Source organism: Xenopus laevis, chromosome 2L (genome assembly GCF_017654675.1).
Source record: "Xenopus laevis strain J_2021 chromosome 2L, Xenopus_laevis_v10.1, whole genome shotgun sequence".
Lineage (NCBI taxonomy): Eukaryota > Metazoa > Chordata > Amphibia > Anura > Pipidae > Xenopus > Xenopus laevis.
Window position 1 is genome coordinate 178,581,428 of NC_054373.1, and position 25,860 is coordinate 178,607,287.

The 25,860-nt window shown below is 42.0% G+C and overlaps 1 protein-coding gene across 1 annotated transcript in view; it reads left to right on the top strand.

Moving 5' to 3' along the window:
- Positions 1-25,860, top strand: part of tmem135.L (transmembrane protein 135 L homeolog) — a 259,711-nt gene that overhangs the window by 130,238 nt on the left and 103,613 nt on the right. Inside the window, 1 exon segment of the mRNA NM_001092072.1 lies at positions 9,670-9,735. Coding sequence (NP_001085541.1) covers positions 9,670-9,735 — 66 coding nt within the window.

Below are 25,860 nucleotides of genomic sequence, written 5' to 3' on the forward strand. Positions count from 1 at the left end.
TAAGGTATGATACAGGTATGGGACCTGTTATCCAGAATGTTCGGGACCTGGGGTTTTCCGGATAATGGATCTTTCCATAATTTGGGTCTTCATGCCTTAAGTCTACTAGAAATTCATTTAAACATTAAATAAACCCAATAGGCTGGTTTTGCTTCCAATAAGGATTAATTATATCTTAGTTGGGATCAAGTACAAGCTACTGTTTTATTATTACATAGAAAAAGGAAATCATTTTTAAAAATTCAGATTATTTGGATAAAATGGAAACTATGGGAGACAGCCATTCCGTAATTCGGAGCATTCTGGATATCGGGTTTCCGGATAAGGGATCCTATACCTGTACCTTAGTTTGGATCACGGAGAGGTATGGGATCTGTTATCCAGAATGCTGAGGAACTGGGGGCTTCCAGATAAGGGGTCTTTCCATAATTTTGGATCTTCCCGTCTTCTATGAAGGAATTGCTGTATCAGCTTACAGTTACAAGGGGTCATTTACAAAGGCAGATGCAAAGTTGCAGATCAGGTGCAAGTTGCAGATAGCATTTTTAGGGAGAGGGGTTGCATTAATTCCAGAGTTTGGGTTAAGAATGGCGTTGGCATCCAATTCACTAGGCACGAGTCTGATGCATCTTTTGACTCAAGCTGCTGTAGGAACCCTGGAGATGCCACCACACTTGTTCTGGTATGGGTTGCCCCCAGCTTCTTATCAATTTTTTTAAAGTATATGATATGTAATCTATTTTGTCCTCTCTGCCCTTCTCTAGTTTCATTATATCTAAACAGTCCTCTCATTCAATCCACTGCTCTCATGTCAAACACTTCTTGTACAGGTATTTGACCTTCTATCCAGAATGCTTGGGACCTGGGGTTTTCGGGATAAAGGATCTTTCTGTAATTTGGATCTGCATACCTTAAGCTTTATAAGGATTATTTTGTCTTCAGTAAGGATTAATAACATCTTGGTTTGGACCAAGTACAAGTGTTCTACACGGAAAAGGGAAATGATCTTTAAAAATGCGAATAATTGATAAGGGAGTCTATGGCCTTTCTGTAAATCAGAGCTTTCTGGATAATGGATTACTGGATAACAGATCCCATATCTTCAGCTAGGGTAATCTAGACCCTAGCAACCAGAAAGCTGCTGAAATTCCAAACTGGAGAACTGCTAGTGGCGGAACTACAGGGGGAGCAGGGGGTGCGATTGGACCAGGGCCACCTCCGGGCCCCTCGGCAGATTGAGCACCACTGTAGCCGGCAAGAAATTTATGTACAGAGGGCTTGTCCCGGCTGCATGTCCCACACCCGGGCCCACCCCCAGCTAGTTACATTACTGAGAACTGTGGAACAAAAAAGGTCAATAATCACCAATAATAAAAAATTAAGGCCAATTATCATTATTATTATGTATTTTTAGAGCGCCATCATATTGAGCAGCACTGAGTTGTTGTGTTTCAGAATATCCCTCTTTACATAATGCTACAACATAATCTAAGGATGAAAACCCCCTTTAATCCTTCATATTCTCTTGGTTCAAGAGTGCTGGTCAGATTTTTTTTTTATTCTCTTTTATTTTTCAAAAATAGATACATTGACAGAGAATAACGTAAATATATTTTCCAGTACAGAACATTGTAATTAGTTCACAACAGTACAACTCCAAGTAGTTATAAATACATTAAACGCATTTGTTTTTCCCAAGGTTGTAGAAAAAACATTTCCATGGGCCCAAATTTCATATGTATCTCCACCCTGTCTTCTAATAAAGCTGTTAAAAATAACATATTCTGTGTTTGAGTAATTTTTGCAGTGACAGCATGAAATCAAAAGCGTGTTGTAGCCAGTTTTTCGCTAAATTGGTTCGGGCAAGCAGCTAAGATTTTATTCATAAGGTATTCTGGATTTTGTAAGGGCTTTGGATGGGGCAGGCTAAAAGAGCCGTAGTGGCTTAGGGCTATATTTTTTGAAATACTCGCTAAGTAAGCTATAAAAACCCCCGCCCAAATTGTTTTGCCATGGACATGTCCACCGATATGTAGATAATCACAAACTGCTGTACAACCCCTGAACAAGAAACGGCAGTGGAAGGATCAAAGCGATGTTTCCTAGCTGGTGTGAGTGCCAACCGCATCACACTTTATATGTAGATTCTCAATGGCAGTGTTAGGGGATTTTCCTGGAAACAGTAATTCATATTAGGGGACCCTTCTTGTTGGATATAGAACGCCCCAAATCTTTCCCCAGTCCAGCATGTATTTAAGGGGCTTTTCCACATCTATAGTGACTAAATATCTATATAGTAAAGAAATGGTACCTTGCAATTTCCCAGCTCGTTGAGAGCAGGTTTCCAACAGGGTTGGAGGTCTAGATTTAAAAGAAGAGTGCTGGTCAGATTTTAAGGACATGGCCAGTGAGGGAGGTCAAGCAAACTATGATATACAAAGCCCCTTTACCATGCTCTAACTGTAGGGTGGCCTTTAAGTGTTTGAGAACTGTGTTTGAGACCAGTGCTATAGACGTGCACCGTTGTTCATTCAACTCTATAAAGAGAGGCTCTTCAAAAGTTCTTACAGATGTCCCTGAAGCCTCCAGGTGTTCTGCCATCAATTTATATAGTCAGACTTGACTAGTTAACATACGTCTGGGTTGTGGACAGGATGGTCTTATGGACCTTCCTGAATTTAGGAAGAGGAGGCTGGAGAATAGCGAGCACCTCCTACAATCAGAAAGGTTTCAGTGCTCATGCTGATGGCCACGTTAATATGAATGGTGATGGAAGATTCACATAAAGGAAGCAAAAAAGAAGTCAGCTGTGGGCAATGAGTGGGCAATCGAGAGGCACAGAGGAAAGAGGCAGAGAGAAGATTGAATTCAGGATAGACATATGTGTGACCAAGAACATTCAAGTTCATTAGTTGTAGTTTTAAGCATCTGAAATACTGAATTTTCTATTCAGATGTTTCTATTTCAGATGTCACAATTGCCATTGTGATTAGATTAGTCGAAGAGTGTAAATGCCGAGGACTTCCAATACCAGTCAGTTGAACTGAAGAAGCTGCTCGGATGAGCTGTGAAACATCTTCAATGATTAATCAGCAAGTCCTAAATGAAAATCTTCATAGTTATGAATGTTCTATTGTACCTTTCTTTGTATTTCTTGGTATCTTTCTTGCCTGTGCTCGGAAGAGCTTCATGGGCATCTCCTGGCACACCCTTAGCTTGTCCATTATTATTTAGGGTGTGTCAGACAGAAGTCTTGGGGGACATAAGTCACTTGGGAGTCCTATACGTATGCCTTGCTCATTTGAGTGCTACTCTTAGAACCTTGCAATCAAACAGATTGACTAGGAACGGAGAGCTTGCAATTAATTCCACATTTATCTTGGAATGCAAGTAGGCTAGGATGTAACTTTTACTTCAAATCCAGTAGTTACAAAGTTTATGTTGTTGCGGGGAAAACAGACAAAAGTCCTTTAAGTTCCACCTCTGCAAATCCCTCTCTGCTGATCCAGAGGAAGGCAAAGTAAAGCTCCCCAGCAGGCCCGCTGCCAAATAAACCTGCGAGGAGAAAGTAATTCCTTCCTGGCTTGGACCCTGGCATTTGGCTGGAGCCCCAAGTGTATCACTAATGATTTTATTTCATGATCATAACAGCAAATGTCTTTTCTCTTTCTGGGAACTGCACAGGAGCCAAATGTGTGCTCCACCTGAGATACCACCTTATCCTTCAGCCTCAGTCCCTCCTGAATCCACTGGAGTGATTCATTCTAACAGCCTTTGCTTAACCTCTTATAGGCTGGCCAAAGAATTAAATGGGTTAATCTAGTCTCTGTGTTGTGCCCCAAGACTTGAAATGCGTGGTTTCCTTTGAAAACAAAAAATCACTTTAAGGATCTGCTAGGTATAGGACGTATGCTTATAAATACTGTGGGGCAAATTTACTAAAGGTCGAATTGACTAACGCATTGACTAACGCTGGGCGAAATTTACTTACGGGCGCTGGTGTAACTTCGCTAGCGCAGGATATAGACTCTATCGCTACTTCGTACTCTAACGCCAGGCCAATTTTCGCTCTGGCGAATGGACGTAACTACGCAAATTTTCTAAGATGCGGATTTTAATGAACGTTACCTTTGCGCCAGACTTGCCTTCACCACCTCAGACCAGGCGAAGTGCAATAGAGTAGATAAGATTTCCTCAAAAAAAAGTTGAACATTTTTCTTTGTCCCAAAAAACGCCAACGAATTTTCAGTTTTTCATGATGATAGGCTGCAAAAGATTATAATTTTTTTTTTAGGGCACCCGGCTTCCCCCTACATTTCCTAACATATGACACATAAACTATACACTGGGCTCATGTGTAGGGCAATATAACAACTCTATTTTATTTTATTAAGGTTCCCTGGACTTGTGTAATGTAATGTATTTGCTGCAACATATATGTCCATTGAAATTTAACTTCCCGCCGTATGCAAATTAGCCAACGCTAGCGCAACTTCACTTTGCTTGCCGAATTAACCCTGTGTGTGTGTGTGTGATTCAAACTTGCTGTATTCTGAGACTTTTCTCCCACTCAAATGAATTGTTGTGTTGTATGCCGGGTGTCACATTGTCTCATTCAATAGTAAGATCAATAACCTGCATGATTAAGCAATTATCAGACCTGTGAGAGGGGAACTGATTAGGCATGTGTATGCAAATAAGTTACTCATGGAGTATTAGTTTAATCAAAAATGGTTGATTTTTAGGGCAGAGATTCAGGGAGATTAGTCGCTCGGTGACGTATCTCCTCCTCTGCGACTAATCTCCCCATACTGCCTCCCCTGCCTTCCCACCAGACGGAATGTAAATCGCCAGCAGGATGGCACTTGGAACACTTCATGTTTTTATAGTCGCCCGAATTGCCTCACGAGGAAACTCCAGGCGACTTCGGAAAACAAAATGATCCGAGTGCCATCCCGCCGGCGATTTACATTCTAGCTGCTGGGGAGGCAGTTCACCCGCAGCCCCTCTTTTCCCCCATTGTTAGCGCCTATGGGTGCAGAACAGGGTTTCTGCTCTACAGTATGAATTAGCCTCTAACAGGTCCTCTTTAGCTTCTGCATCTCTCAGTATTAGTGTGTAATAGTGATGGGCGAAACGGCATAAAATTAGCAAAACAAATTGAAAATCAGTGGCCCGGGCCTTGGTGGCGTCTCCACAAATCCAGGCCTGCTCGGTGGCCCATCCGGCCCAGACTCCCTACACCATTGGCTCTCTTTACCTCCTTCCCTGGCTCTGTCGCTGTCCTGAACTCCCTCCTTGGCCCCAGTCGCAGCGGCATGAAGGAATAGGTAAGAGTGGGGGCCAGGGAGGGGGGGTTGAAGCTGAGATGGCGGGGCAAAGGGGAGTTGTGGCTTGGGGGCAGACTGCTTCCGGATGGAGGGCCCAGGGGTGGTGTGGGGGCCCCTACGGCAGCAGGCCTGGTGGGACTGCGGCAGGGGCGATCCTGGTCATTTTGCCGTCTGAGACCACCTTCCTTTTGCCGCGGGGCAGTCCACGTCGCTAGTGCAGAGAGTGCAATTGCACTCTGCACTAGAAGAGCCGAATTTCCGGATTGAAAAACGGCAATTCATCTCTTAGTTACCAGGAGCGGCATTTTTGCTGCCCATGGCAACCAGGAGGGCGCTGCCGTCTGAGGCGAGTGCATCAACTTGCAAAATGTGCTCTTTGCATTGCTGTATGAGTTTGGCGCCACTTGGTCCTTCCTGCCTCCCATTCTGAATATAGAGATGTGGTGGTGTGATGTATTAAATGGTGAACCCTGGGGCTACTGTCACCTCCAGATCATGCAGTAGCTGTTTCCCTGCGTCAGTAGGTGCAGCTCACCTACGTATAAAGTATTGGGCTCACACGTCACCCTTGCTTCACCGGAAATGACGCCAATCAGACTTGGGGAACATTCAGCACAATTTCATTTAATATCCGCTGAAGTGCAAGCGCAATCTTGTTCATTTCACTAAGGATGAACTGAATCCATTATTTGGGATTCGTCTGAAACCCCGAATCCTGTGGCCAAATAACGAACCAAGTCCTAATTTGCATATGCAAATTAGAGGCGGGAAAGAAAAAAGCAGGGAAACATTTTTTTACGTCCTTGTTTTCTGACGAAAAGTCACATGAGTTCCCTTCCCGCCCCCAATTCACATATGTGAATCCTGCTGAAAATGGCTGAATCCTGGATTCATGCATTCCTAATTTTGACACATCTGCCGCACTTGCATCAGGGACAAGAACCCCTTGTGAATACAACAATACTGGAACTCTAGTGTCGGATTAATGACATGTACCCTCCAAATGTAATACGAGGCACTAAGTTTGCCCGGTGGCAGTAACCCATAGCAACCAATAAGATGCTTGCTTTTAAACAGTTGACCAGTAAATGCTTCCTGGTGATTGGTTGCTGTGAGTTACTGCTCCTGAGCAAACTTTGTGCATTTTACTACATAAACCAGTAGGGCATTAAGCTACATCCAAACAGGGCCCCCTTCTAGGCTACTACTGGGTCCAGGTGTGTTCAGATCCAGGCATTCATGCACCCAAGCTCTCTATGTTGGGTGGGGATTGGAGTGCCTTGCCTACCAGCAGGTGCACCCAACTGGACCCAGCAGCGCAAATAAAAAGAAATATTAAAAGAAAAGGAAATATAAATGGGCCTCTGATTACACTGGGCCCCCATGGCTATAGCCAAGGGTAGTTTGTGCCTTAATCCTCCCCTGTGGAATTCAGGGAAAAAAATCTGCATTTTGGAGAGAAAAAATGGGGATTGCCCTTGCGGTTGTAAATGACCCCTTAGGGCTCAGCGCAGCACAAAGTCCAGTCCCTGTCCTTCTATATTTTACTAAACATTACACATTATTTTCAGGGACAAGTGAAAATATTTATGTGTGTGTTCAGTTTTGCCTCTTATTTCTTATAATAAATGAAATAAAAACCTACAAACTGCTTTAAAAAAACTGCTTAAAGGGGACCCGTCACCCAAAAAAAATTATTCCAAATCCTATTTTATCATGTTAGTCAAGCAAAAGGAACTTTAATTACACTGTATAAATTATTTGAATATTGTTTCCATCAGTCTGGGAACTCATAATTATATTAACCAGGAAGGAGCCATTTTGTGGACACTGTTATTAAGGCAAGTCTTGTATCATCTCAGAATCTTGTTTATGCACCTGGGACAGGGACACACAATGTCCATCCCCATGCCCTGGTTACACAATTAAATCGTTAAGAGAGCTGAGGGAATGTGGAGAGAGCAGTGACATCTAGGGAGTGCTGAATGGAAAGTGAAAGTAATTGTTTGCCCCGCCTCTATGCCTAGGCATAGAGGCGGGGTAGGCAATATTTGATTGACAGCTGATATTTTTAAATGAGTTTCCAACAGCTATGAATGCTTTAATAAAAAAAAGAACTTGGCTTTCATATTTAATTTAAAAAGGACTTTTATTATACAGATTTTTATGTCTGGGTGACGGGTCCACTTTAAAGGGGTGGTTTACCTTTACTTTAACTTTTAGTATATTGTAGAATGGCTAATTCTAAGCAACTTTTCAATTGGCCTTCATTTTTATTTTGTTTCGTTTTTTTTTTTTAATTATTTGCCTACTTCTTCTGACTCTTTCCAGCTTTCAAATGGGGGTCACTGACCCCATCTAATAAAACAAATGCTCTGTAAGGCTACAAATGTATTGTTATTGCTGCTTTTTATTACTTATCTTTATATTCAGTCCCTCTCTTATTCAGATTCCAGTCTCTTATTCAAATCAATGCATGGTTGCTAGGGGAATTTGGACTCTAGCAATTAAATTGCCAACTAGAAAGCTGCAAAATAAAAAGCTAAATAACTCAAAAAACACAAATGTCAAAAATGAAAACCAATTCCAAATTGTCTCAGAATATCAGTCTCTACATCATACTGAAAGTTAATTTAAAGGTGAACAACCCCTCTAATACACTACAGCTTATTTCTGGGACGCAGAAGAAGCCATCACTTTGGAGCTTAACATTGTCAATTAGTGAATAGCTCCAGGTGGCCTCCTTCAGTCTTGTCCTCCATCCGTGCCATTGTGCAGCTCCACTTGTAGCGCTAATCTCCTTACTGATACTCCACACATGAAGAGCGGGGTTCCTATCAAGTATGGGGCCAGATTTACAAGAGCCGGGAATTTGCTTTCTATCTGAATGGATCTGACATCTGCTGATAACTGTGGCTCTGGATAGTGAATTAAAAGAGATCTCTCGCTAGTCAAGGTGAAAAGAAGGTTACACAGCCCAATGGCTTTCAATAGGCACAAAGAGAGCTTAGCCATATTGACAGAGGACTCTGTTTGAGTGAAACATCCTTAAAATGTTGGTGGGAAGAGCTGATGAAAGGGTTTAATTCTCATATACATAAAAGGTTGCATGGGACTCTCACACCCAAATTTGTTTTGAGAGGCTATATAGAAGAATTACATCCGAAAATGGAATCAAATGGAAGGGGCGCTCGTCCAGTTCAGTAGGGAGGTGGTGGGGTTGGTATGTTGCTAATGGCAATGTAGATGGTGGATCAGTGACCTGGCTACCTAGAACAACACCAAATAACTCTGCACTCTCTCCTTTTCCAAGAGGAGTGGGATATCTTAAAGGGATACTGTCATGGGAAAAAAATTTCCAAAATGAATCAGTTAATAGTGCTTCTCCAGCAGAATTCTGCACTGAAATCCATTTCTTAAAAGAGCAAACAGATTTTTTTATATTCAATTTTGAAATCTGACATGGGGCTTGACATATTGTCAATTTCCAAGCTGGCCCAAGTCATGTGACTTGTGCTCTGATAAACTTCAATCACTCTTTACTGCTGTACTGCAAGTTAAAGTGGCCATACACGGAGAGATCCTCTCGTTTGGCGTCATCGCCAAAAGAGCGGATCTCTCCCCGAAATGCCTACCTTGAGGTGGGCAATATCGGGCTGATCCAATCGTGGGCCCTAGGGCCCAACGATCGGATCATAACGATGCCTAACGGGCGGTTGGATCGTGGGACCACATCAACGAACAGATGCGGCCGCGATCCAACGGGATTTTTAGTCCCATCCGATCGGGGAAGCCCGGTTGGGGGGCCCCATACACGGGCCAATAAGCTGCTGATTCAGTCTGTAGCCAGCTTTTATCGGCCCGTGTATGGCCACCTTAAAGAATAAGGTGGCAATATATGGACAAACAATCCCTGTTTTGTTTAAAGGGTAAGGCATTTTTTAGTAGCAGTAGCACAAAATGTCTCTGTCTTAAATATATTGATAATGGGTTGAGTGCAGAGGACTCTTGTAATTGTCTATATGTATTTTGTGGTCACAGCCTCATTGCACCCCCGCCTAATATATATATATATAAACTTGTGCTATATAAATAATAGTATACATACCAAAAACAACTTGAAAATCACTTAATAGCCATGAAAAGTATTTCTACACTGTGTAACTGTCACAATAAGACATTATGTGTATGCATGCATGTGCCTCATCTTTTAGTGAACCATCACACAATTAAGAAGAAATAAAAAAGATACATTCTGACTGCCCTAATTCTCCATTTTCTTTGCATGATCTCCTTTTCTTGGCATTTTTTTCTAACAACTCAGTTTTTTCCCCTACAGGCCACAGAGGCATTGTTTCGAATGGGCGTGACGCGGGGATATATCAAGCCAATAAGACACGGAGAGGTAGGCATTATTATTTATTATATTTGGTTAGTGTTTGTACCTTGCTGTGTATCCAAGAGCACATTCAGTCTGGGAGATACCATTATATGATATACATTTGTTAATTACTGTTTATAAGGTGGTTTGTTGCTCTATCTGACTTCTTGCTGCTGTTTCTCTATAAGCGCTCCATAGGCAGAGGCAATGTGAGAATAAGGCAATTTTGCCACTTTTATGCTCATCCAAATTGATGGTGATTTCAGTTTGCTGAGCCTAATCTTGTACTGCCCTAGCTTGTGTCTATGTGCTACACCCTTCTGCCCCTCATGAATACAGCACTGGGGTATAAAGGCAGTATTATATTTATGGGGCACACACAGGCCTATGGCAGTTCTACCTGTAGACCAAGGAGTAAAGGGCAAAACACATGTCCTGCAGGAAGTAAATTACCTCCAAAGGTGACCATAGACGTTACAATTGTGATATTTCCTGGAAAAGCTCTTTCCAAGAAAGATTCTTTGTTTCAATAAACACGTGTAGAGCTGAATCGTCAGATATACAGATAGAAACAATAGAATTCTACCTGTATCTGATGGTTCAGTACTAAACAGTGGCTTCAAAGGCCAATCGCCGAGCCAAACAATAACCAAACCTTCTCTCGGTCGGCTCATCTCCTGCCATACACGCACTGAATATTGTACGAAAATTTGTTTTGTATGATATTATCGGTGTGTCTGTGGCCACCGATAATATCGATAATATCGGAGAAGGAGAAGTGAGCAAATTTGGGTGGAAAGGCTTAAATTAAGTAAACTTTATCAGAAAGGTCTACATAACTACACCAGTAAACCCTCAAAGTAATGCTGCTCTGAGTCCTCTGTGTCGAAATAAAAACAGCATTTCTTTCCTTCTATTGTGTACTCATGGGCTTCTGTATCAGACTTCCTGTTTTCAGCTTAAACTTCCAGGGCAGGGCTTGAGCATGCTCAGTTTGCTCCTCTCTCTCCCTCCTCCCCTCCCTGGTGTAATCTGGTCCAAAAGCTATGAAGTGAGTAGGGAGAGACTCAGGCAGGAAGTGATGTCACACAAAGCTAATATGGCAGCTGTTATCCTAAACAGACAGAGAGAGATTCTAAAGATGTTTACTCAGGTATGGTAAAACATTCTGCAGAATAAATACAGTCTTATAGCTTGCACTATTGTGGCTAATCTATTGGCAATAAACTGCTTCGGTAGCTTTCCTTCCCCACAGGGTCGGACTAGTCTGGTTGGAACCCGGAAAAAAACCTGGTGGGCTCCAGCCCTCTTGGGCCCCTCCGTCCCAGACCCAGGCCAGGATTTTTGGAAAGGCCACCTAGGCCCGGGCCTAGGGCGGCAGGATTTTAGGGGAGCGGCATGCTGCCCAACCAAACCCACATTGGTTCAAAAACACTGGGGATGCGCTGGAGATACAATAATTTTCTAAATTTCCCATGCGCCAATCCCCATTGCTCCTGTCCCGCTGGAGGGGACAGGGGCGACGAACGGCAGTGGGCCTAGGGGCGCCCACTATGTAAATCCGGCCCTGCCCAGACCCAATCCCCAGCTGCCCTCCCTCACCCAATAGCACCAAAAGTAAGTTAAGCTGCTTGCTTGTGCGAAAGGAGGGACCGGTGGTTGGAGAGTGAGTGGGGAGGTGTTGGGAACCCCAAGGCATAGGAGCCTCGGTGGGCCTTGCTCATTCAGTCTGATCCTGGGTGCCCTAAAGGAAACCTGCCAAGAAAAACTCATCAACAAGAGGAGGTATAAAAACACTGGACCATAATAAAGAATAAATTAGCCCTCAGGATCTTGTGTAGGCTCTGACTATTATCTGAGGAAAATGGTCATCTGGCTACCCAGGCCTATCATAAGCTACATTCAGCTCTACCTGCAATTGACAAAAACATCTATTGACCTAAAGTCTGTTTGTGGCATGGGCATCTCTAAAGTCTAGTGACAAGCTAATTAAATTCTTCCGCTGGATCTTGCCATTAGAACCCTCAAGGACTTCTTATCATTCATGTCATCCATGCAGGTCTTCATTCAAATATACTGGTCTTTATTTTATCTAGTTTTGCTTTCTGTTATCTGCTGAGAGTAGAACTTCCCCTGGTAACTCCGCTTTCCTTGCAGCTCATAATACCGTCCCTTCCGTCTCTATAATAGGAACCATTGAGCAGTGATCCAGTGCAGGAGTTATCCGGTGATATTATCTTATCTTACTGTTTATACATGGATTTCAATATTGCGGCTGAGGTTTTATGGAGCCTCTAGAGAGGGTGCCAAGAGGCAATTACATCAGCCGGGTTGGCAGGGCCGCAGGTAGACTTTTTCTTTTCAGCCACAAAGGGAGGATTATAATCATTACAGGGCATCACACCAACGGGGCTTGTGTTTAACCCAATTACAGAATTTACATTTTCTCTATTGGATACAACTGTTATTTCATTCCACTCCTGGGTAAAAGATCTCTGCTTTCAATGTCTGATCTCTTCCATCCCTCATAGGGTGACTCTAAACTCAGGAAAATACAGAAATGAGGTTTTTTTTGGTGCTTTCACTAGTAAATAGGTGCATTTCCACTGGGAGAAGAACGTCAGGCACTCACAGATCCCACAAAAAGGCTTGTAAAAAAACAGAAAACTTTCAAAAAAATTATCAATACATAGCCTTACACATTTCATGCCGACTGGCACTTAATCATTAGGCAAAAGGTAGACGTGATGCCAGATATATACCCCAGACCCACCAATCACCCAGGTACATCCATTAACCAATAGAGTAGAAAAGGGGAGGGACATTAAAAACAATGTACAAAGATACTATATTATTGTATGGATATGTTTTTATATATATAACGTTTTACAATTGCTATTGGTACATGCCCTTGGAAGCCTTTTTCCTCTTTGTACATTGTTTTTAATGCCCCCTCCTTTGGTTAGATATCTCCACCTCGAGCTGTTGATCTAGGGCATGAGCACCCAGACCCCACGAATTACTGGTGAGATAATAAACTCATAGGTTTTACATTGGGATTTCTTTCTCTTTAAATGTATTTCCACTGGGGCCCAGCTATTTTCAGGGAACAGTATAGCAAAGGTTACCAACCTTAAGTTCAATTTGATCCTGCATGTCTCCCAACTGCCCTGATTCATGGACCCCTAAATATGTAGGCTCTACTCAAAAGAGTGCAGGGTTTCGGGGTCATAGCTGAGTGTGAATCAGCATGGTTTAGGTAGAAATGTTGCCATCATCCAATAAGGAATACTGGGAAGTTCAGAATTGACTTGAAATTTTAAGTTTGGGACCCCTGTCTACTGCTTCTGCCTTTTTGGGGTGAATACTGACATTTTGAGGTCTTTAAAAATATGGAAATTATGTGTGATTTTTTTAAAGTATTGGGGCTTCAAAAATATTTTTGCTCTGGGCTACCTACCTGATTTAATAAAGTATGTATATAGATCTATCAATATGGTAGTCTACAAGAGAACTGCTTATTCATTTAAAGGGCATGTAAAGGCAAAAAAAAAGAAAATCCAATTTTTACTTTCTTTAATGAAAAAGAAATCTATCTCCAATATACTTTAATTAAAAAATGTGTACCGTTTTTATAAGAAACCTGACTGTATGCAGTGACATTCCCCCTTTATTTCACTTGCTCTGACTGCTGCGGATAGGAAATGGTCCCTAACTGCTCTGCAGGGAAACAATCATACTTTCAAACAGCAGTGTGAGCCCTCTCACCTTACTTCCCTGACCTCGAGCAGCTTTGTTTGTTTCCCTATAAAGCAGCTGGCGACTGTGTAGAGATTTGTATCCGTAGACCCAGTGCAGTCTGTATATTCTGATTATTAATCAGTGTTGCTGTATCGGCTTCTGGCAGATATTATTTGACTTGTGCTGTTTTGATAATGTATCCCTAAGCTTAACCCCCCAACTGAAGCCCAGACCACACTGAGCATGTTTCGTAGTCTTGGTCTTGCAGAGATGTATAACAAAGTTACAAGATGGTGACCCCCTGCAGCCAACTTTGAAAGCATAAATCATTTGTTTTATTAGGCTTGTGGTGCAGTGAGCCTAATAATATACAAAATGTTTAATATACAAAATACAGCATTTCTAGCATTATTCTATTTTAGACTATAGTTCCCCTTTAATTATGCTTGGATGGATTCTATATGATCCCTTCTGCATCTCTCAGTCTTTGGCTCTTGATGGATGCTGGTAGTTTTTGTATTGCTATATTGCAGAAGGAATTCCCAGCACACCCTGGCCTTGCCCATGCTATAAATTTAGTAATCAAGCTTATAGCATGGGGGAAAGATTTTTGACATTGCCAAATGGGCGTATGTATTGACAGCTTAAGAGACAGGAAGGCACATTCCTCCCAACATTTGGAAAATAGAAAGAGGGGCAAAAAGATTTGCCACGTGGAGCGCGGTTAAAAAAAAAACACGAACATTTTATGGCCACACCCCCTAAATACCACATCCATTTTAGAAAATTTTGCAGATTTTGGAAAGTTTTAACACATTTCTGGTGGTTTTAAGGTCAGGTTTTATGTGTTGTTACAGTTTTGTTAATGAAAGTGAAATTGTCCTTTAAGCTGCAAGTCACAGTTACAATTGTTTCTTTGCTTATCTTAAATAGTTACAAATGTATCTAAGTGCACTTGCTAAATATTCTGGGCTCTCTGCCAAATGCCTCTAATTTAATTATATTTCAGAAATGTTGTATCTCTTTCGGACTGTTCAGTGCAGGAGATCAAATCAAGAGAGAAAGTCGGTACATTTCAGTAACAATCTGGTACTGCGGGCTGAGCTGTCAAAATCGGGACTGTCCCGCGAAAAACTGACAGTTGGGGGGTATGAAGGTGTAATTTGCTGGTTGCGTAGTGGCTGGGGCTTGTGGTCAGGCTTGGATTGGGGTGAGTGAAGCCCACTGGGACTGCTACCCCAGGGGACCCCACACCACCTCTGGGGCCCCTACACCACCTCTGGGGCCCCTACTGGGTCAATCCAACCCTGCATGTGGCGGGAGTACGTAGGGATATAATGAGTGCAATTGTGGTCACTCAAATTTCACTGCAGTTATACATAAAACCCCATTCACTTATATTCACTAAAATGATGTAAAAATGTACTCCTTGCACTTCCGTAGAGTTGCGATCACTGCTGCTGCCTTCCTTCTGCCTCCTATTCCGAGTGAGACCATTCTACAACCACCTGTAGACTCGATTTGCTTTTGCTCCCATCATAAATGAGCCCTATAATGCCCATGCCTGGGTCAGGTCAAGGGTGTGACTACGCATGTATTTTTATTGGTCTCCATTCTACTTCTTGGCCGTGGCCACTGCCCAAGAGGCCCAGGCGACTGGTGGTGGAGGGCCCTGATAACTTAGACCGAGTCGGTAGCTTATTGGCCCGTGTGTTGGGACATCCTTCAGGCTCTCTCCCGATCGATATGTGGTCGAAAGCTGGTCAGATCTTGATCGGGCAGGTTAAAAAATCGGATTGTGGCTGCATTTGTGCGTGTATGCGGTCTTGTGATCCGACAGCCCGTATCAGATGAATTATAGTCCAATCGTTGGGCCCATGATCGGATCAGCCCGATATGGCCCACCTCAAACCCTGCCCCCCCCCCAAATCTGTTGCCAGGTTTTATTATACAGCATCTATTTCTTAGCCGGCCGTGATCGTGACTTTTACAAATCAGGAACTTCAGGAAAAGGTCGTGGAATTACTAATAATTACAACAGAAGAAACCAGAGGGATTAATAACGTGGACAAAATGAGGGGGAAATAAAAAGTAACAAGTCAGGGGAGCGTCCTAAAAATACCCCTTTGTGCTTTATGGAATGTGCAGGCCGGTGATGTCATGGGCTGAGTGTGAGGCGTTACATGTTACTGCACACGGTTGCCTGCTTTCCAGGGGACAGCGGAGAATCTGAGTGGTAGCGAGTATTTGCTTTTTGGTTTATGATCCGAAGGGCGAAATATAATGTGTATAGGTATTTAATTTGCAGGTTAAAATGTGATCATTCATTCTATTTGGTGCCTATGGTTTTCTGTAGGGATGCGCCGAATCCCCAAATCCTTCATGAAAGATTTAGCTGAATCCAAATCCTAATTTGCATATGCAAATAAGAGAGGGGAAGGAGAAAATTGGGAAAATTATTTTTACTTCCTTGTTTTGTGACAAAAAGTTACATGATTTCCCTTCCTGCACCTAATTTGCATATGTAAATTAGGATTTAGATTCGGTTCTTCGGGGTACGAGGATTCAGCCGAATCCTGTGGAAAAAGGCAGAATCCTGGCTGAATCATGAACCGAATCCTGGATGCATTTGTACGATTGTCTCATGTGTCCATACGCTTGGGAAAACAACTGCATCCTGGGTAAAAAACATGGCGAATTACCACCCAACTTTGCTCACTGCACTCACAGTCTAAATGGCCCCCTGTGTTTTTAGGACTATATAATAAGTAGCGCATCTTTTTAATGGAGAACTAAAACTAAACAAAGAGTTATGCTAGAAATGCTGGGTTTATATACCAGCTCAAGGCAACCACAGCCCTTTAGCAGTAAAGATCTGTGTCTCCAAAGATGCCCCAGTAGCTCCCCATCTTCTTTTCTGCTGATTCACTGCACATGCTCTGTGCTGCTGTCACTTACTGAGCTTAGGGAGCCACTCACAATATACAGTACACATAGAATAGAAATGTCACAATATAAGGCTGATTAGTAATTAATACAGATAATTACTACATGGCAGCACAGAAACCAGTGCAATTAGCATCAGAATTTAATAATCAGCAAACCTGTAGCATCAGCTTATATTACAGGGGAAGCTCATTTTCTGCTGGATAATTAGTGACGAGCCCTAAGCTTAGCTTCTCAACAGCCAATCAGAGCCCACTGAGCATGTGAGTGTCACTGACACACAAAAGATGCCTAACAAGATCCAACATGGGGAGCTGTTGGGGACAACTTTAAAGGCCTGGATCATTACTGTTATAGGGCTGCTGAACTTCTGGGGCTGGTACAGTAAGTTCATTATATAAAATACAGAATTTCTGTCCAGTTTCTTTTTAATCATCAGTTGTCCTTTAATTATGATTTCATGTAAGTTGTAGTTCCAAACTAAACTACGGAAACATATGTTATACAGGAACGGGCGCAATGCCTGATAAAGCCCCATGGCCCCCGAGCAGATAATTATAAAAACATCTCCCGGTGAGTTGCTACAATGGAGTTTATTCGGAGACATTGCTTTCTGCATTTCCTCAACACCATGATACGGCTTAGTGTTTGGCATGCTGGGAACTCCTGACCCCCCTACGAGCCCCTCGAGCCCCTCATTTTATGTTGGTCAGGTGTGGAACGTGGGGAGGGGGAGCAGCAGGACCTGTGAATAATTGCTAGCAGAGCCTTTATATGGAAACACTTAGAGCAAAATCAGGATCCGTGGGGGATATGCAGTTTGGTGAGGAAATTCTCTAATTCTGCAGCTAATTCCATAGGGCCCCTGTCTGAGGCTGGAGAGAGATTGTGCGGGACCCCCGGGACATGGGGAATACAGGAATAATAAGCAGATCTGCTTTGGGTTCTGTCCCAAAGTGCAGGTGTACAGGGGGCCCCACATCACTGCAGTGCCTGGGTACCTGCTTTGTCTTAATCCATTGGCTTCAGGGGCCCAGAACCCCTGCAAAAAAAAAAAAAAAATCCTGATCCTGGAGTCTGTAGTTACATCACTGGGTCATGGTTTGACTAGTGGATGAGATAAGAAAGCTAAACAAAGGCAGAGAAACTATACCCACGTACTTGTATTAATTAATGAAGTTGTAATGAGACATAAAATACAAGAGGCTGCTCGTGCCAGAAAGTGAGTGGGATCAGGTTATTATGGGATGACAAAATCCCATATTCAGCAGCTCTCTGGTTTGCAATTTCAGCTGTCTGGTTGCTAGGGTCCCAATTACTCTAGCAACCATCCATTGAGTTGAAAAGGAGACTGGGATATGAATAAGAGAAGCCTGAATAGAAAGATGTGTAATAAAAAGTAGCAATAACAATACATTTGTAGCCTTACAGAGCATTTGTTTTTAAAGAGGACCTGTCACCCAGACACAAAAATCTGTATAATAAAAGTCCTTTTCAAATTAAACATGAAATCCAATTTCAATTTTTTATTAAAGCCATCATAGCTGTTGTAAACGCATTTAAACATCTCAGCTGTCAATCAAATATTGTCTGCCCCTCCTCTATGCCTGAGGCAATTACTTTCACTTTCCATTCAGCACTTCCTACATGTCACTGCTCTCCCCATATTCCCCCGTTCTCTTCACCATTTAATTGTGTAGCCATTACATTGGGATGGACATCAGGTCCCCCATTCTGGTGCGCAAACAAGATACTGAGATTATGGAAAGTTTGTCTTAATAACAGTGTCCACATAATGGCTGCTGCCTGTTTGCTGTAATTATGAATTCCCAGACTGAAGGAAACAAGATTCAAATAATTGACATAGTGTAATTAAAGTTCATTTTGCTTGACTAATGTGATAAAATAGGATTTGGAAATTTTTTTTGGGGTGATGGGTCCCCTTTAAGATGAGGTCAGTGACCCCCATTTGAAAGCTGGAAAGAGTCAGAAGAAAAAAGGTTAACAATTAAAAAAAAACTATAAAAAATAAATAAAGACCAATTAAAAAGTGGCTTAGAATGGGGCCAGTCTATAACATACTAACATAATGCCCCATGCCTGTATGAGCCGTGTGTCATATAATAAGAGCACTGGCAGATGTTTGCAGTTGCCCAGAATAAGGAGGTACCACCAGGTCCCACACATTCCCTGCAAGAGATCAGTTTTAGGCCTGATTACAGGGAGTCGAACCACAGAAAGTACTTTTATAGACATTGGCCGACTCGTCTGTATTCTAATTGCTGTTTCGGTCATTTTCTATGTTTAGCTTTTGCCTGTGCTCATATATATATATACACAGATATAGGATCCGTTATTCAGAAACCCGTAATCCATTACAGGAATTACAGAAATTACAAAAAGGATTTCCTTTTTCTGTGTAATAATAAAACAGTAGTTTGTACTTGATCCCAACTAAGATATAATTAATCCTTATTGGAGGCAAAACCAGCCTATTGGGTTTATTTCATGTTTATATGATTTTCTAGTAGATTTAAGGTATGAAGATCCAAATTACAGAAAGATCCTTCACTCCTGACCGAAAGTAATTATAAACACGGCCTCCACTCCCAAATTTGAATTTTGAGATTTATCCTACTCTGGCCCTTTATGAACTCAAATTCGAGTATTCGCCACCTTAAACCTGCTGAATTGCTAAATAAGTCAATGTGGTGATGTTTGCAGCCTTTTTTAATTCGAGTTTTTCCAATTCAAATCGAATTCAAGCGTCGATTCAGTTTGTCTGAACTGAGAAAATTTGATTTTATTAATTTCGATTGGTCGGATTTCGAGTTTATGGGAGTTTTAAACAATTCACATGAATACGAAATTCGACCCTTGATAAATGTGCCCCTTAGTATGTTATAGAATGGCTAATTCTAAGCAACTTTTCCATTGGCCTTCATTTTTTCTTTCTTATAGTTTTTGAATTACTTACCTTCTTCTTCTGACTCTTTCCAGCTTTCAAACAGGGGTCACTGACCCTATGTAAAAAACAAACTCACTGTAAAGCTGGCCATAGACGCAAAGATCTGATCGTACGAATCGAGGATTCGTACGATTTTCGAACCGTGTGTGGAGAGTCCCGACATTTTTCGTCCGGCGGAGATCGGTCGTTTGGTCGATCGGACAGGTTAGAAAATTTCTGTCGGCTGCCGATAATATCTCTGCGTGTATTGCCGATCGTACGATTTTCAGTGGGAGACTGTCACCAGCTTTGGTTGGACATAGATATACAGTAGAATACGATTGCTGCCAGGGGCAGAACATTGCTGATCTGTTCTTTAACTAATCTGACTGGTAAGACTTTGATCTGAATGGTTAGTGGCGGGTCGGGAGATGGGAAAGTCCGATCGTACGATGATTCGTACGATCGGATCTTTGCATCTATGGCCAGCTTTAGGCTACACATTTAGGGGGTTATTTATTATAGTCCGAATGCCAAAAACTCTAAAAATGTGAGGTTTTTTTAACTATAAAATCAGAATTTTTAGTGGAAAAAAAAAACCTCGAATTTTTCGGGATTTATTATACCCCGAGGCTGCTAAAAGTCCGAATCCAAAAATACTCCATCTCCAAGCTGGTGGGGTCCTGTAAAAGTCATTGGCAATGATATCATGGTCTGCAATGAGTTTAGGGCAAAAATCCCAAAAAATTGGGGTTTCGATTTCATGAAAAATTTGATAGTTTCAGGCATAAAACCCGAAAAATTCAGGGGGTTTTCACAAAAATCCGAATTTATCGAATTTTCTGAACCGATTTTATTGAGTTTTTTCAATCATAAGTAAGGTCAAATAATGGATTCTAGTTTGGTTGGACTTTTATTTACTTAAAAAATCTGAAAAAAATCTGATTTTGATAAACACCCCCTTATTGTTATTGCTACTTTTTATTACTCATCTTTCTATTCAGGCCTCTCCTATTCATACTCCGGTTCAAATTACAAACTGGAGAGCTGCTGAATAAAAAGCTAAATAACTCAAAAACCACAAATAAAAAATTAAAACCAATCTTAGAATATCACTCTGTACAGTTAATGTAAAGGTGGAAACCCCCTTTAAGAGGGGTTCTTCCATTCTTCCATTTTTCCTCTGATTTTTACACCAATTTCCAAAAGCAAATTTTGTCAGATTTTTCCTTCCTTTCATCCAGTTTTCACCAGGAAAATGTAGGCGCAAATATTTCTTAATTCCAGGCAAAAACCTATGGGAGGTGAAATAGTTTGTTGGGTCCAAATTACCCTAGCAACAATGCATTGAAATGGGAACAGTTTTTTAAAGTAATGAAAATATCATGTATTCAAAAAAGTCTATATGGCACAGGTTAAATAGTGGATAACAGATAACACAATTATGTTCTACAGAGCTTATCTGTTATCTGCTGTGTAACCTGAGTCTTTTCTCCTTTGAATGGCTGCCCCCATGGCTACACAGCAGCTCATTTATATAAACTATAGTAGTACTTATCTGTTATCTACTGTGTATCCTGTGCTTGAATGGCTGCCCCCATGGCTACACAGCAGCTTGTTTATATAAACTATAGTAGTACTTATCTGTTATCTACTGTGTATCCTGTGCTTGAATGGCTGCCCCCATGGCTACACAGCAGCTTATTTATATAAACTATAGTAGTACTTATCTGTTATCTACTGTGTATCCTGTGCTTGAATGGCTGCCCCCATGGCTACGCAGAAGCTTGTTTATATAAACTACAGTAGTACTTATCTGTTATCTACTGTGTATCCTGTGCTTGAATGGCTGCCCCCATGGCTACACAGCAGCTTGTTTATATAAACTATAGTAGTGTTTCTGAAGCAAACACACCAGTTTTACTAGTGCAGCAGAACACTACATTATATTTGTATTACTTTAAAAGACTTTCAATTTGTGATGTTATGATCCTTTAACCAGTGCAGGAAGGGGACCTCAAATTCTAAGTACAACAGAAAGAGAACAAGTTACATATATTAAGGGTAGTATTATGGAGATATTTGCAGCACAGCCCAGAACAACAGATATTACTTGTCCTGAAGGGCAAGCGGGTCTGTAACATTTTTGCCATTCCATGAGAGATTAATATGATTAATTCCCTAGGCTGATTAGAAACTTTAAGCAAACACTGATTAATTTCAGTAAAAACAAAACAATCTAACTCGGTCACTAATCCCAAGGCATAAAGAGACAGTTACATTTGTGCACAACCCGCTGCCCCACTCTGTGAGCCCAAAAGTGCCTTAAAGGGGCGGTTCACGTTTGAGTTAATTTTTAGTATGTTATAGAATGGCTAATTCCAACAAACTTTGTAATTAACCATAATTTTTTTGGTTTTTATAGTTTTTGAATTTATTTGCATTCTCCAGCTTTCAAATGGGGGTCACTGACCCCATCTAAAAAAACAAACGCTCTGTAATGCTATATACAACTTTCTATTTAGGCCTCTCCTATTCATATTCCAGCCTCTCCTTAAAACCAATGCATGGTTGCTAGGGTAATTTGGACCCTAGCAACCAGATTGCTAAAATTGCAAACTGGAGAGCTGCTGAATAAAAAGCTAATTAACTCAAATAATAAAAAATTAAAACCAATTTCAAATTGTCTCAGAATATCACTCTCTTCATCATAATAAAAGTTAATTTTAAGATGCACTAGGCAATCTGGACGCGTGTGTGTGTGTGCGCGCGCAACCAATCGGCCCAGCCGCTATAAAGAGGAGAGAGATGGAGTGGAGATGAGGGAGTTAGGGGAGGGAGGAAAAGAGATAGAGGGGCGGGAGGGGGGACGGAGAGGAGGGAGGGGGGAAAGGGACTAAGGGGAGGGAGGGGGTGAAGAGAGATGGAGGGGAGAGAGACGAAGGGTGAGGGAGAGCAACGGAGGGAGGGGTGAGCGACAAAGGGGAGGGTGACAGGAGGGAGTGGAGAATGATGGAGGGGTGAGTGACAGAGAGAAGGAAGGAGAGTATGATTGAGGGATGGGAGGGGGAGAGAGATGGAAGGGAGGGGGGAGAGTGACGGATGGGAGGGGTGAGTAACGGAGGGGAGGGGTGTGTGACCGTGGGGAGAGGAGGGATGGGGGAAAGAGACAGAGGGAAGGAAGGGGGGGAGAGAGACGAGGGGAGGGATGAAGGGAGAGCAATAGAGGTGTAGGGGAGGGAAGGGAAGGGGGGAAGAAGAAAGACAGAGGGTAGTGGGGGGAGAGCAATGGAGGGGGGGGTGACACAGGGGAGGGTGACATCAGGGAGGGGAGAATGACAGAGGGGTGGGTGACAGAGAGAAGGAAGGGGAGTAAGATTGAAGGGCGTGAACTTGGACTAGGAGTAGTCAGAAGACAATTTTAGAGGTAGTGGCCCAGCACCCCTCTATCATTGCACCCAAGACAGCTGCCTCTTCTGTCTACTCCTAGTTCCGGCCCTGACTCCATGGCAGCCTGTGCTCCCTAACTGTGCACCATGGATGAGTAGGGGAGCAGGCCGGGTTTATGGAAAGGCCATAAAGGCCCAGGCCTAGGGTGAAAAAATTTTAGGGGAGGCAGCATGACACCCAACCATACCTGCATTTATTAGGAAGCACTGGTGATTCACACGACATACATTCATTTTTAACATTTCCTGTGCACCGATCCCCAGTACTCCGGACCCGATGCTGAAAAGTTGAGCATGTGCACAAAGGAAGGGGAGGGGACGGGGTTATGAACGGAGGAGGCCTAGGGGTGTCTACTATGTAAATCCGGCCCTGAGGGGGCACCTGTGCCAAATACAAGCAGCACTGTATTATTTTGGCAAACACAAACCATAAATATAGGAACAATGAAGTTGAGTAAATACAATTTTAAAGATTTGACTTTGATTTAAAAAAAAAAGACGTGCTGCGAATCTCATACTGATCTGAAACAGAGCGAATGGGATTAAAGTCTCCTGCTGCTGCTCAGCTGCTCATTTCAGATGCTGGATGTGATTTCTGTTCTGTTTCAGGCCGGGATGGTTTATATGAGGCCATGGCGGAGGTATTTAAGAAATGCTTATAATGATGATAGAGTCATTCCTATGCATAGACCTTGACATTGGGAGTAGGAAGAGGAGCAAAGTTTACTCCCAAAATTCAACACCAGCCTGAGATTTCTCACAGCTTTTCCGGACTGACATTGTGGCCGACCTTGTTCTCCAGCACCAATTGGTACCGTTCTAAATAATAATAGAAATACCGGACCTGAGAGATGGAACATTGATTCAGTCTACTTGATATCTGACAATCTATGTGGACAATAGGAAATAGTATGTGGCAACACCCATAACATGAAGACTACCTATAGGCAGCATAAAGTACAGGTATGGGACCTGCTATCCAGAATTTTCAGGAACTGGGTTTTTCCAGATAAGGGATCTTTCTGTAATTTAGATCTTCATACTTTAAGTCTACTAGAAAGTCATGTAAACATTAAATAAACCCAATAGACTGGTTTTGCTTCCAATAAGGATTAATTATATCTTAGTTGGGATCAAGTACAAGCTACTGTTTTATTATTACACAGAAAAAGGAAATTATTTTAAAAGAATCTAATTATTTGGATAATTATTTGGATAAAGAGTCTATAGGGTATGGCCTTTCCATAATTTGGAGCTTTCTGGAAAATGGTTTTATGGATAACAGCTATTTTCAACATAGGCCAAGTGGATGGACACCTTAAAAGGGTTGTCCGCCTTCCAAGCAGTTGAGTTGTTTTCAGATTGTTCAACAGAAATAAAGACTTTTTTTTAATTACTTTCCATTTTTTATTTTTTACCGTTTTCCCAAAATCTACCGTAAGTATAAATTTGAATGTCCCTGTCTCTGGTGTTTGAGTCTGACAGCTCAGTAATTCAGGTGCAGACTCTAAACAATTTTGCAACATTGAGTTGATCCATTTCTCAGCAGCATCTCTGGAGTATCAGCAACTATTGTATCAAGTCTAACAGCTGCCTGTAATGAAACCCAGAGATTCTGCTCAGCAGGGACAGAGGTAAGAAATGGATCAACTAAATGTATCAATTGCTGCTTTAAAAGGTGAAAAATGACACTTTACACTTCAATATTAGAAAAACAGTTGCACATAGAAAATGGAAAGTAATTGGAAAAAGTCTTTATTTCTGGTGAACTATTTGAAACCAACTGAACTGATAAAAAACAGTTGGAAACCTCATTAAAGGACCAGTAACAGAATTTTTTTTTTTTTTTTTTTTAAAAACCACCAATACAGAGTGCGGCGACAGGGTGACGATCCATTGTGCGGCACTTGATTTATCCTCCCTATATCTATCTATTTCCTATAGAAGGCAGGGAGGAAAAATCGAGCGCCGCACAATGGATCGTCGTCCTGTCGCCGTTTCTGAAGAGGAGCGCATGCAGAGAATCGGTAAGTTATTATTTATTACTGAATAAAAGCTTTGCGATTTAAAAGTTAAAACTGTATTGGTGTTGTTTTTTCATTGCAGAGAAACAAATTTTTTTTTTATTTATTTTTTGTTACTGATCCTTTAAGGCAGTGTTGCCTAGCCGGTAAAACACCTACCAGGGCCGGGGCCAGTATTACCAATTTACCGGCAATGTAGCTGCCAATAATTTGTAATATCATTTACAAAAGCCCTTGCCCGCCAGTGAAAACGTACATTTTCCTCGGCTTCTGGCGATGTGGCACCGCCCCTTTTGCGGCACTACCCCGTGGCTCCACCTTTTTTTGCACAGCTCCGCCCCTTTTGCATCACGGTCCGCACCATTAGTTCCTGCCCCCACCACTGGCCGGTAATTTTTTTTTTAAAAAAAAAGGTGGCAACCCTATCCCCAACCTGTAGCTTGCGAGCAACATGTTCCTCTTCAACCCCTTGGATGTTGCTCCCAGTGGCCTCAAAGCAGGAGCTTATTTATGAATTCCAGGCTTGGAGGCAAGTTTTGGTTGTATAAAAACCAGATGTACTGCCAAATAGTCTCCTGTAGGCTACCAGACAACATAGGGACTACTAAATAGCCAATTATAGCCCTTATTTTGCATCACCAAGGAACACTTTCTATATTTTATTTGCTCACCAACTCTTTCTTACATCTTAATCTGGTTCATGGGTAAAAAAAAGGTTGGGGACCAATGCCTTAAAGGAGAAGTAAACCCTAAGAATGAATATGGCTAAAAATGGCATATTTTATATAGTGAACTTATTGCACGAGGCTAAAGTTTCAGCTTGTCAATAGCAGCAATGATCCAGGACTTCAAACTTGTCACAGGGGGTCACCATCTTGGAAAGTGTCTGTGACACTCACATGCTCAGTGGGCTCTGATTGGCTGTTGAGAAGCTAAGCTTAGGGCTCGTCACTAATTATCCAGCAGAAAATGAGCTTCCCTGGCTGTAATATAAGATGATGCTACAGGTTTGCTGATTATTAAATTCTGATGCTAATTGCAC